Genomic DNA, 14,520 nt, shown 5'->3' on the forward strand with positions numbered 1-14,520 from the left:
ATGTTTCGTATTTTCAGTAGAGACAGGGTTTTACCACATTGGTCAAGCTGGTCTTGAACTCCTGACCTAGGTGATCCACCTTCCTCTGCCTCCCAAAATCCTGGGATTACAGTAGTAAGCCACCGCGCCTGGCCCATGGCCTTATTTTTTATGTTTTCTTTTTTTCCCTACAAGAAAGGAATGAAGGAACCATTGGCATCACTTCATAGCTTTCTCAGAATAAATTAATAAACTGGCAACTGGCTTATACATCAGTGTTTTGTGAGTTGGAATAAATCAAGTCTGTTCATATGACTAGGCTGTCAAAGTTGAGTTATTCGACCTAAAACGTGGTAACCACACCAAAGTATTGCCATCCTGAGACTGTTGGGAAGGTGGCTGACCTCCCCCACCTCTCTAGATGACATAGCTATTATGTGTCTAACTAAATATATGTGTGTTCATTTTTTTTCATGCATTGTTTTTCCAAGCCAACACAATTTTTAAAACTCAGGAAGCACATCTTTTGACTATGGGCTAGATGCCATTAATGCTAAAGTACACAATTCAACAAAAAGATAAAGAAAAAGGTGGAAAAGGAGGAGAAATAACCACTGATTAATTACCAATGGGAGTGCTATTTGGGAAAAAGGACCCTGAACAAAAATTATTTGTTTTCAACTGAAGATGTTGAATAGAAATACAAACCAAAGTGATGGAAAATCAACTAAATAAAGGCCTTAGAGAAAGTCAGAAGTTCTTTGGTCTATTCCTAATTTCTAGAAAATGCTTTTACAAATGGTCAGGCAACTGAGCATCTGAGATCTAATTGTGTCACGTCAAACAAACTAGTTTGATGTTCTCCTTTTAGAAGAGCAGATGGAGTAGTCAAAAGACTATGAGAAACCCCTTAAGAAAGATGTGACAGTCTGAGGGACAGACTTAAATTAATGTTTAAAAAAATATAAATGCTTTGATGAATTAGAAAGGATTTTTCAACCCAGATCTAAATGAGATTTTCATCATTCTTTAAACAATGCCAAAGTAACTTTCTGATTTTAAAGAAGAAAAAAGTACAAAAATTTAAGAATTTAAACGAAAATTAATTCCAAGAAAGAGTTCATTAAGAATGCATCATGAAGGAAAACATTCTAAATCATTTTCTTCTACTGAAAATTTCTTAAGAATATAGAGAAGTGCAAAGAATGATATTATAAACACATATATCTACTATACAGTTTTAATAAATGCTAACATTTTGTGATACTTTTTTGAGAGAAATAAAGCCTTCCATATATACTTAAAGTTCCTTCTATTTCCTATACTAGTCCAATTCTCCTGCTTTCTCCCCAGAAAATAAAAAAAAAAAACGTTACTATGTGTTTTGATGTACACTGCATCTACTATATATGTAGTATAAAAATATGTAGTATTATATACACATAGTATATATATGAAGTATATGTGGTATTAAAATACAGATTGGGAATACACAAAACTTGTATATCTCATGCAACTCATGTATCTCATATATGTTTTAAAATATATTCTTAAAATTGCTTCTAACAATGAGATATTTCAAAGGAAACTTTTCAGAGACAGTTGATATGACTAAAAACCAGTGACCATTTCTACTTGGAAAATAATTAGAATCCAAACAAAATTTAGAGCAAGGAATTTATTATAGTGAATTCTGAGATCTATTTTACAAATTCTGAGAAGATAGTATGAATGGGAAAGAATTTCTAAGGTGGTGAGGTGATTAAAAATGCTACCAAGAAGCCCACATTTCATAAACTTAAAATTAGAGATGAAGCAAGTCCAAAATAGATGTCAAAGGTAAACCCAGATACTGTAAAAGATTATGATGGTACATTGAATTCTCTTCCATCCATGTGAAGCTACTCTCTGGCAACAACTTACACAGGTTCAGAAATTACATTAACTCTTCAAACCTCCAGGGTACTGTTTAGTAAGTTATTATCTGATGTACTAAATTTTCTTAGCTCCTAAATTACTCTCAGAACTTCATTTATTCCCTGGGCTCAGGTTATGGCTTCCAGAAACCATATAGTCTCCTGATCACTCAAGAGTTCCTGTGACTCCCAATAGTGCTAATCAATTTATTGACAAATAATTTAGGCCACTTGGAAAATCCAACTAAACAAGTGAAAGTCACTCTTAGGCCACTGTGTTCACTTGCTTAAAGACAAAAGAGTGGAAAAGGGTCAATCTGAAATATTCAGATTAAAGACAGAACCTATTGACCATGTGGCTAGTCCAAATGGCCATTATGATCAGCAAGCAAAGCCAATTAAATAAAGAATGGTTCACTTATTGGTTTTATGTAGTCAGTTTTAGTAAGTAATAAGCGCTCTATAAGTCTGGCTCTTGGTCAGACTTCAGGGATTATTAACAGTCCCTTGGTAATTTTATTAAAAAGAGAGGTATTGATCCTAGTATTCCAGCCAAATTCTAATTTATGGATTTATAGTCTACCCTTCCCAAATTCCCTCAGATTAAGTGGCCTACTCCCAAAGGACAACCACCCTGAGCTAATATGCTTCTCCCAACCACAAGCTTCCCTTGCGGGAAATCTCCCCAAAATAAACTCTCTCTGGTCTAACTCAACAACACAGAAGTCTTCATGGATTTGAATAAGCCTCTTCAACTATCATACACTCAACAATATAAATCTACATATTTTAAGCCTTTTTAGTAAGAGATGTGTCTTTAGTTAGTCCATTGGCAGGATCAAATGAACAGAACATTGACAGATGTTCATTTACAGCTGTCTAATTTCTCTATAGGCCATTCCAGTTGTGATAGAGAGAAGGGGAAGTATAGGGAGCAAAGCTGTTGAGTTTCGACTCCTTCTGGAAGAAGGGGTAATAAATAATTAGCCTTGCTGTTACTCCCCTTGGAAACAGACATTAGCCTTACTGGTCCAGAAGTGGAGGTTAGAAAACACCAAACAATTTCATTATTTTACCTAACCCAGAAATATGATCTTTACGTTTTTCCTAAGAACATCGTGGGTAGATACTCTTTATGGGGGTGCAGACCAACATGACATCAAGTGGCTGGGCCAGTAAGGTAAATACATGTAGTGGACTACCAGTCTCCATTAAAACTTGGAATGGGAAGCCATGGAGTAGATAATTTTTCAGTCATCCTCAGTCTTACAAGTGTGTAATAGGAAACTAAATAGTTAGATATTTGTTTGATTCCATTTGAAAAATCAGTCGATTCAGTGAGGAAAAATGAGTTGAGGCTATGGGTTGACATCACATAGGCATTAATAGATTGACAGGGTTTTGGTTTTTCATATGCTTGTTTTGGTGTCAACACATAGCTCAGGAGATCTACAAAATCTAGGGGGAGATTTATTTGGTAATAGAGTTAGAGGCATTACTATCATGGAAAACAATAAAAATGACCATAGCTCAGAATGCATTAATGCCGTTTCTACGCATTTAAATTACAGCATATTTGGCTGTGAAAAAATAAATACATCTAGTAAACACATAAGCTTGTATTTAGGGTCTAAATAATAATCTTTTCTAACCAATTCTGACACTCAATAGCACCTTTGAATATAATTTTATGCAATTTAATTTTTTATTTATAAAACTGTTTCCAGGTGTGATTATTATTCATCCATCACAAAATATATTTTTAAAAACAAAAAATGACAGCATTCACTTCAAAATTTATGTATGCTGGTAGAATATTCTAATTATACAACAAAGTAATTTTGTTCATGTACTGTTTTTGATATTAGTTTACACTGCAGATGTTTGCAAAGTTAAAATAAATTAAAACTCCAAAGTTCAGGTATTTTCCATTAGCACTATTCACTATTTTCTTATGGATTATAACTATGTAGCTTAAGGTGATGTTTGTTCATTCTTCAAGTCTTTTTCTTAATCTGCCTAACCAAACGCCCCAAGCACAAGGAGAAACATCATCTTTGCAGGAGTATTGTTACCAGAGCCAACTGTGACAGCAGAGTATGAAAGAGTTATTTCAAAAATAGACTCCTAAAGTTGAGAAACTCATGAAAATTGAAGACAGGCTTCATTTATTTGTGATTCTGGCAACAAAAGTACAACAAATTACCCCCAGTACTAAAGAACTCCAGAAAGGTATTCCACTTTAGGTAGAAATACTATTGCAGTCATTCATTCATTCATTGAATTTATTTGTTGAGCACCTACTAGATGACAGGTACTGCACTATGGTGGTAGGGATCCGAGAATGAACAGGACGGGTCTTTGCTCTTGTCTAGTGGGGTAGACAGATACACAAGAAATTTGCTTGTGGTGATTAAGATTGCATGTTGAAGATGACTTTCTCCTGGGAACGATGGTTATTCAGGAAAAACATTAGTCAGGCCTGCCTCAGAGGAAGATGGTCACGTTTAAGAATGACAAAGAGCAAAAAGTCTAGTTTCAGAGCTCCAGTGCGGCAGCCTGACAGCATTAGAGACTGCCAGCAGAAACTCTGTGGTTTCCAGCTTAAAAGTTACCTCCTATCCCGTGCATTATGAATGCCCAAAGACAATGCCATCTATAGGACACTGCCTGACTATGGAGTATGGTGACATTTTCTGCCGACTGCATTGTTTATTTTCCCTTTCTCATAATTAAACCTTTTTCTAATCCTATAAGGTAATAATATTTGCAAATGGAGAACACCTGGCTATCCAATATGATGAATTTTCCAGGCTTCTGGGGAAAGAGTTGTTCAAGCCAAAAGAAATCTCACACACCCCCAGAAGTAACTCGAGCCCTTCATAATATGAATACATGGGTGCAGAGGTTAAATGTATATTTAAAGCAGAGAAACCATGAATATCGCTTCTCTGTATGTATGTATGTATGTGTGTGTGTGTGTGTGTGTGTGTGTGTGTGTGTGTACGTGTAATCATAGAATTCTAAGCTTGTAGGGTGTGCTTTATATCTATATCATATGTTATCCAGATACCAGTTGTATATTATAAACTGCATATGCAATACCATATGGACACCATAAAATATCACATGTGTTGTCAAGATAATTTTATATTTAGTGCATGATTAAAATGTCCTATATTATATACCTATCTTTTCTGTGTGTACATAGATTTGTCTAACAAATTGCCTTCATTACCAAATTCAGATATAAATCAAAGTTAAAGTCGCTGTACTTAAATTTAATAAAAAGCAATATGGAAACGTGAATACAGTTTGTTTTTTCTTCACTAGATTTTTCTGCCATGCAGCATTTAACACTGGTGCAGCTGTCAATACCCATTCATCTGCTATCGGGCAGCTTTTTCCTTTCACTCACTGTGACATTTTTAAAGTGGCAAAAAAAAAAAAAAGCTTAAAACAGCATATTTGTCACTTTTTTCTTTCTGGTGACCTTTTAAGCACTAGGGAAAATTACTCTGTATGTACTAAACCCTTTAATCATTACACATACATTTCACAATAGTCCTTTATATAGGGGTATCATTTAATTAAATTTAAGGAATTTACATTGTATGTGCTGCTGTTCATTTAATTATTCAAAAATTTAAACATAAGAAAACCTCATAGCTTTTAGCTATGACAACCATGTAATGCAACTGTAATTTATATTGACTCATTTTTATAAGTGGAATTTCAGAAATAACTTGTGCATACCCTCAGCTTCCAGCTTCTAAATTCTGATAAATAGCTACATGAAATATACTTATTCAGTAAATAAAAAATGTGTGTTGCTAGTGAGGCATGACAAGGAAGGTTTTGAGAGGGAAGATGTAAGATTGAGTCTCAACTCTATTTTGGATCACTGTGTGACCTTGAGGGAGTTGCTGAATATCTCTGATTTGCACCCGGGATCTCATCATGTGCGAAATAAGATAATGATAGCCACCTCTCTCCAGCATAGTGTGATTGTGAGGAACAAATTAGCAAATATTTGTATATGTGCTCTGAAATCTACAAAAAAATGAAGAGGAATATGATTTTTAGTTCAAAAACACAAATATTCTGTTTTCTAGAAATGGTGGAGACATTAGAAATTCTTATAACATGCCAGAAAGAAATATTTAAAACAAACTAAAATAACAACATTAGCAACATTATTTAGTTACTGTCCTTTCTAAAACTAGAAATGGAAATACTGCTGTACCTGCTATAGAATGGCTTTAAAAATTGCAAAAGGTAATAATTCCGGATTGCCTATTTAGTCTCAGTTTTCGTTTCATTACTTTGATATAATTGGCATATCTTTAAAAATGACCAGGTCTTTTTCCTCCTACCCTCTAAACTCTGTGGCCTGGCATAGTAGAAAGTGGATGAAGTTTACCTCAGCAGCCCTAGAACAGAGTGATCTCCTTCGCCATTTACAGGTTGGTCACCAAGAGTAACTTAGCTTCACAAAGCATCAGCTTTCTCATCTCTACAAAACAGAACATCATGTCTACCACAGAAGGTTTTTTTGTGGGTCATAAATTGTGTACCAGCATATTGCTGGTACACAATAATCTCTTGATGAATGGTATTTATTACTGCTGTTCTGGCATGAAATCTCTTGGCACACTTTACTATTAAAGCAACCCAGTGACCTTATGGATTCTGTCGTGCAGCAAGCATCCAGGCAGAGGTCAAGATGCAGGTGGTCCTCTTCTTCCAAGAAGTCCTCTTGGATCCCTCCTCATTTGTCTTTGACATGCTGGGAAAGCAAGGGCCTATCATGTCCATAGGTAAAATGAAGTTACATTCCAAACCCTCCCCTTGAGGCAAAGGATCCTGGTGTCTTTCTTTCCCCGACTTCCCAGTCTTCTCATATAGACAAATTAGGGGTGGGGAATGGGCTTAGGTCATGCCTGGTGGTCATAGGCCTGTTCTAATAGAGTACATTAAGCATCATAATAGAGATGACTACACAGATCACTTGAAACCATTCAATTCGGTGAGTTTTGGAATAGAAACTTGGATTGAGTCAGAAAGAATGAATGAAATTCTCCAGGCTGGTAGGAGGGAGGAGAAAGATTCCTCAAACAAAGACAATAGCATGCTCAAACCTAGACAAATGAATGGCATGGGTGGTCTGGCCACTGTGGCTGACACATGACTTGAGGGCAGATGAAGATCAACAGTGATTGTCACATGTGCCATTCTGAGAAGTCTGGGTTTCATTCTCTATTCAGCTAGGACCCAGTGATGTTTTCAGTGAGAAAATAACACTCCCTGACTTGTGTTTTAGGAAGATCACTTTAACATTTATGTGGAGAATGGACTGGGATGATAAAAGACTGTACAGTAAGGAATTGTACAATGAGGGTAGACTTTGGAATAGTCAAGCAAGAAAGAGTGTGAGCCTGAACTAAGGCAGCATTGGTATAAACAGGAGAAGGCAAAATTAGGAAATAGAACCAACAGAACTTAAATGAATGACCCTGAGGAATAAGGAGGAGAGAGAGGTTGAGGATTTCCTGAGTAGTCTGAGCAGATAGTAAACCAATTAAATATAATAACATTATATGTATTTCAAAAGGAAAATATTCAAACACAATTACGTCCAAAGACTTAAGGAAGCAGTCACGTGCTTGCACTTATTTGTAATAAATCTTTGCATTTAAGAGACACTTAATTTATATTTGACATTTTTAAACAAAGGGTAATTAATAACTGTATTCCTATTACTTAAAATCACCTTGAATGTGTAACAGCTACCAATGCTGGGTCATCTTATTGGCAATGATATGCTTCTCCAAACTGGGGGATAACCCTTAAACATGATGTCATGCTCAATAATGTTCTCAACAAAGTGTCAGGTAGTTTCCCTTCAGCTTACACGGCAGCTGCATTCTTAAAAAATTTCATGTATGTTTAGGCGGTACAAGGGCCTATCATGTCCATAGGTAAAATGAAGTTACATTCCAAGCTTAGAAAATTGTAAGTGGCTTTTTTCACCTACAAGAATGGCTGGGGGGAACATTTGAAGTTGTACAGAACACAGGACATTTCTTTGTGTGAGACTGTCCTGTGCTCCACAAGATCCTTAGCATTCCTGCCTTCTCGCATGCTATTGTTAATAGCCAAGCCATTGTGAAACCTAAAATCACTGGGATGATTAAACATCTTCCCAGTGAATTTCCAAAACATTCTTAGGGAATGGTATCACACTGACCCCACTGAAAACTAGAGTGCTTGGGGAAAGTTCCAGAGAAAACACCACAGTTTCCTCTTTTCTTAGCAGCTGGGGAGACCATTTTAGCTCCGGAAAAAAAAAAAAAAAAAAAAAAAAATCAACTCTTTAAAAAGAACTTTGATCCTGCTAGTTGAGAAATCTTCTTTGGTATGACTCAAACTGTACAAGACACACTGATGGCCAATCAAAAAGGATGAGAAGGAAAAAGACAGTATCACATCCATGCTTTCATTTTTAAAGTTTCATTTCTATCTCTGAGAGCTTGTGTTACCTTAGGCAATTCATGAACCGTAACAGGCATTTCTTCATGCCCTGAGTGTCCAGGGTAGAGCTGGGAGCAAGATATAGAGAATGGCTCTATCCTTTACTTAATGGGTGGGCCTCGCCCGCTGGTTTGTTGGATCCAGTATTGCTCTGGAGCCAGCTTTCACCAGCTTTTGAGAGCCAACCTAAATCTTCAGGAATTTTGTGAGCCAACTGACAATATGTTGGAAGCTTAAAATTGGCCATAGCAATAATATTTAAACCATGGAAATTGGCAAACACTAAAAATCAGGGCTCTCCCCACTCCCCAGAGCCAGTTGTTAAACATTTACCAGTATACTACTGGTTGAAGCGCTCCCCCATCCTGTAAGAAAGGGAGAGGTCATCACCGCGGAGGCATTTTACAAATGCCCATAATCCTCTATGTTCTGTCAGCCTCATAGGCTGCTCATTATACCCTCATGCTTGGTAATAATGCTACAGTAATGTTACTTAGGGACATGCCGATGCTATTTTTCTGAAGCACCTATGCAAGCGTCTCATGGGTGGGCAGTCCCTGTGCTGGGCACTGACAGACAGCCAAAATGGCTCGCCCTAAATAGACACCTCTGGAAAATCCTAACATCCCCATCTGTGAAGGAATGCATTTCATTCCTCCCCTCCTAATCTTCTTACGGTAGCTAAGCTTTAGTCAAAGCTTCAGCTTAGACATAAACACTAATTCACTCACTCTTCAATCAATCTGCCACTATGGCAAGACCAAGCTTGGGGAAAAGCCACAGTAGCCTCAAAAGCAACTTGAAACTGACAAATCCCTTAGCTTCAGTTTCTGGGCCAAAAAGAGTTAAGAGTTTGTCAGCTTCAAGTCACTAGAGGCTTTAGAAGTCAGTCAAATCTGCCGACTCAACACATTTTGCTTTAAATAGGAAAGATGCCAACTGAAGCTGAATGGTAAAAGAGATTTCCAGGGACTGGTAAAACTAAGGAGAAGGGAGGAGAAAAGAATATGTAGTGAGAGTAATAATTCCTTTTTCAAACAATGTAACAGTACTTTTACTAGATATTTCTTCTCCTTTTTCCATTATGTCCTCTGCGTTAAGTATTATTTTGGCCATTTTAACAAGTGGCAAAATTAGAATGGTCAGATAAATTTCCCCATGCATTTGGGGAAATTGGAACTAAAATCCTGGTCTGCTGATATCTTCCTCTCAATCGTTCTTACTCTAGATATGTGTTTCCCATTTGGTAACAGGAAGATAACATAACTAAAACATCCCTTGAGCCACATCCATACTTAGGCTTTTATGCACATGAATCTGTTTAAAAAAATAGTTGAAAATAGTCAGATATCCATTTAGTTCAAGTGAATTCTAGCATTAAAAATATATATATATAATCTGTGATAACATCATATGCCATTATCTCCTTGTATACTTTTTTCTTTTTCCAGCTTTACTGAGGTATAATAAAACAGGCATACTATAAACACAGTAGGTATACAATCTGATGTTTTGATATATGTAAAACCCATAAAATAATTACCACATTTAAGAGAGTCAATACAGTCATCCCTCAGTATCACTGGGGGATTGGTTCCAGAATCTCCCTCAGGTACCAAAGTCCTCAAATGCTCTATTCCCTTATATAAAATGCTGTAGTATTTGTGTATAACCTATGCACATCCTCCCATATACTTTAAATCATCTCTGGATTACTCATAATACCTGATACAATGTAAATACTATATAAATAATTGTTAGGCTATGTTGTTTAGGGAATAATGACAAAAAGGTCTGTGCATGTTAAATATGGCCACAAATTTTTTCCAAATATTTTTAATCCACAGTTGGTTGAATTCACTGATGCAGAATTCACAGATGTGGAGGGGCGACGGTATGTTCCACACATCCAAAATTCCTCACGTCCTTTGTAATTCCTCTTGTCTACCCCTTCCCACACATTCACCCCAGGAAACAACTGATCTACCTTCTGTCAATGAAATAAATTTTCATTTTTAATGTTTTATAAGCATAGACTCATACAATATGTACTCTATGTCTGACCTCTTTCATTCAGCATAATAATCTCAAAGTATCGCCATGTTGTTGTATTACCAATAGTTCCTCCCATTGTGTTGCTGAGTAGCATCTCATTATATGAACATGACACAATTTGCTTATTCATTCACTTATTGTTAGGCTTTTGATTTTTTTCCAGTCTGAGGCTATTGTGAACAATCATGCCAAAGGGTATCTATTGACATATGATTTTAATACCTCAGAGTGGAATGCCTAGGTCTTCTGAGAAGGTACGTTTACCTTTTTAAGAAACTGCCAAACATTTCCAAGCTGGCTATGCCAATTTACATTCCCAACACCATAGTATGAGAATTCCCATTCCTTCACATTCTGGTCAACACTTGGTATATCAATCTTTTTAATTTTAGCAGTGCTAACGAGTGTGCAGTGGTATCTCATTATGGTTTTAATTTGTATTGCCCTAATGAATAATGATATGAAGCATCTGTTCATGTGCTTATTTCAAATCCACATATCTTCTTTGGTTAAGTCTATCTGCTGCCCATTTTTTGTTGTGTTATTTTTATATTATTGACTTTTGAGAGTTCTATGTATATAATGGATACATGTTCTCTAGCAGATATATTCTTTGCAAATATTTTCTTTCAGTCTCTGGCTTGTCTTTGCATTCTCTTAATATCCTTTGGCAAGCAGAAGTTTTTAATTTTGATGAGATCTAATTTATCCATCTTTTTGTTTTACAGACCAAACCTTTGGTGTCATATCTAAGAAATCTTTGCCTAACCAAGGTCACAAAGATTTTATTTATGTCTTCTTTTACAAGTTTTAGAGTTTTAGGCTTTACATTTAGGTTTATGATTCAATTTGGGATTCTGAGTTAATTTTTATATATAGTTTAAGGTTTGGATGGATGTTTGTTTGGTTTCTTTTGCATGTAGATGTCCGATTGTTCCAGCACCATTTGTTGAAAAGACTATCCTTTCGCCACTGAATTGTGTCCGCACCTTTGTCAAAAATCAGTTGTCCATGTATATGTGGGTCTATTTCTGTACTGTGTTCTGTTTCATTGACCTATTTGTCTATCCTTATGTCTTTACCATTGTCTTAGTTAGCTCAGGCTGCCATAACAAAATACCATAGACTGTGTGGCTTAAACAAGAAAAAGTTATTTGCTTACATTTCTGGAAGCCAGAAGTCTGAGACAAGGATGCCAGCATGGTCAGTTTCTGGTGAAGTCTCTTTTCCTGAGTTGGAGACAGCCTAGCTTCTCATGGTATTCTCACATGGCAGAGAGAGAAAGAACAAGCTCTCTGGTGCCTCTTCTTATAAGGGCACTAATCTCATCATAGGACCCCACCCTTTGGGCCTCAACATGTAAATGGGGGGTATGGGGGTGGGGACACAAACATTCAGTCCATAAAACCATAGTATTCATGCCCTGAGAGTCTGAGGGTAGAGTAAGAAGAAGGAAAGATGTAGTAATAGTGATAATTTCTACTTCAATCCAACAGTGCTTTTACTAGATATTCCATCTCCATAACTGATTACTTTATAATAAATCTCGACATCAAGTGATATTAGCCTTCCAATTTCTTCAAGTTGACTATTCTAGGTCCTTTGCCTTTCCACATGAATTTTAGAATCAGCTTGTCAATTTTGACCCAAAAAGAAACCTGCTAAGCTTTTATTGGATTTTTATTAAATCTTTAGATCAATTTGAAGAGAATGACAATTGAATTGTATTTCTATATGTGTAAGAAACACTCAAAAATTAAAAATACCACATGTAATACCACCGAAACTATGAAATACTTAAAAATAAATCTGATAAAAGATGTGAAAGACTTGTACCCGAAAACCACAAAACATTGCTGAGAGAATTACAGAAAACCCTAATAACTGGAGAGCTATATCTTGTTCACAGGTCAGAAGACTCAATATTGGAATGATTTCTTCTTCCCTTTAATAATGGAAGCTGCTGCATTTTTATTTTTCTTGGAGATAGGTGAGGCCATTTGACTCTGATCTGCCTAAAAGAATCTCAGCAAAAAAGTGTGCATTATCTCCAGATCATATCTTTTTCTGTTTTTCTTTTCCCATGGGCTGGTCCAGATGAGGACAGCACCATAGGGTAGTGCATTTTCAAGTGTACTTCCCTGACCAGCAGCAACAGCTTCCCCCGAAAACTTGAGAATGCAAATTCTCAAGCCCCACCCCTGAACTGTTCAATCAGGAACTCTGGAGTTGGGGCCCAGCACTGTGTTTTAAAAGAAAAACCCTCCAGGTGATCCAGGCACAGACCGCAAAGTATCAGTTGGAACACGGTTGGCTGAATATGCTTTTGGAGCAGTCACCTACTCTCCCAGGACTGTCTCCACCCTCTTACATGATGGAGAAACAAACTTGTCTTGCTTGAGACTTTGTAATTTTTGTCACCTCATCTATCTCTAATTATACCTCCATTGTGCCTGTCTATAATATTATCCTGACCTTGTATAGACAAGTTTCTTTCAGGACATACGGTTTATCTCAAAGATAGTATCAAGATTACCACTACGACGTGTCAAGGTTAGTATTTGCCTATACTGAGGGATCCATCATAATAATTGGTAGTACCTTTCCTATATAACTTGTGATGTTTTGATAAGTTGGATGAACAATAAAGCGACATAATGTGCTATATTCAAAGAGATAATTTTATAAATTGTCATACATGTTAGTCTTAAAAATTATGAGAGTTACATGTTTTCCCTTTTTGCATAATTTTCTTTTTCTCTAACTTTGAGGAGAAAATATGGGATTTTTTTTCCTCTCCAAACTATTTACTTTTTCTAATCTGCTCCCATCATGTAGGTGCTTTAGTTGTCAATAGCAGCCAGAATTACCCTGAAGACTTGTTTAAGGGAACTGAAAAGGTGTGAACAGCCCTAGTGCTGAAAGTAAGAAAAATAATATCTTAAATAATATTCACAGTTGACTGTTCTTCAAACAAGAAAAAAGAGAAAGAATTATGACCTGGAAAAAATCAGTTATTTTATATATAAAATTATATGTAACATAAAATATATGTTATTTTATATACAAAATTATATATAACATAAAATATATAATATTTTATACTTCTTATATAATCTGATCTATATAGCTCAAAATACATATGTGTGTGTGTGTATTTTACACATATATATAGTAAAAGTACACTGCAATAACTCTTGGAAATTTTTCAATGGTTCATCATGAAACACTTCTTACAGTGTTTCAATAAGCCTGTCTAAGTTGACTTGAGTACTTCCTGGTGATAGGAAAATTCAAGTGTTCACAACTCATTCAATATTCTACTTATTTGCTAAGCACCTCCTCTGTATCAGACAGCCTCTTCAATTTTTGAACAGCCATAATTGTTTAAAAGTTCTAACCCACATTAAGATGAAATCCTCCTGTAAATAGCTTCAACAGAGCTCCTTGCAGAAACGCGCTGTGCTAGGAACTGGGGATAGAGACACAACTGCCTTCAGGGAACTCACGGTATCCTGGAGGTAGGGACAGAGGGTCTGATGACAGAATTAATAAATGCCAATGTATGGATGTACAGAATGCTTTGAGAAACTGGAGGAGGATGCCCTAAAAGATGAATAGGAATCAAAAGAGAAACAACATTCCAGGTACCAGGAAGAGTATGGATACAAGCACAGAAGCATGGAAGAGAAGGACATTTAGGAAACCTCTAGTAGCTCTGTATGTCCAAAATTAAAGTTGTGGACTAGATGCTAAGACTGGCAAAAATCTGTAAGACACATATTAAGAAGAGACTTGTACATCACAATGAGGGGCTCAGACTTTATTCCCCAGGCAATGGGGAGTCAGTAGAAAATATTATGTGAACAAGTGACATGATTCGCTTTCTGATTTGAAAAATTATTCTGAGTGAAGTAAAGAGAATGAATCAGAGAAAAGAGAAAACATAAGAAAGAACAAGAGGATACCTGTAAACAGTGTATGAGTTTCTTCCCCACTCTTCCTCCTGCCCTCTCTCTGTTCCCTCCTCCTGCAA

The 14,520-nt window shown here is 36.3% G+C and overlaps 1 protein-coding gene across 4 annotated transcripts in view; it reads right to left on the reverse strand.

Moving 5' to 3' along the window:
- Positions 1 to 14,520, reverse strand: part of LOC134807485 (uncharacterized) — a 494,061-nt gene that overhangs the window by 446,781 nt on the left and 32,760 nt on the right. For 2 of the 4 annotated variants that reach the window (XM_063785874.1, XM_063785871.1), the window contains exon 2: positions 14,453 to 14,514. The exons of the other annotated variants lie outside the window; for them this stretch is intronic. In XM_063785874.1, coding sequence (XP_063641944.1) covers positions 14,453 to 14,514 — 62 coding nt within the window. The remainder of the gene's footprint in view (positions 1 to 14,452; positions 14,515 to 14,520) is intronic. 4 annotated transcript variants of the gene reach the window in all.

Source organism: Pan troglodytes, chromosome 10, assembly GCF_028858775.2.
Source record: "Pan troglodytes isolate AG18354 chromosome 10, NHGRI_mPanTro3-v2.0_pri, whole genome shotgun sequence".
Lineage (NCBI taxonomy): Eukaryota > Metazoa > Chordata > Mammalia > Primates > Hominidae > Pan > Pan troglodytes.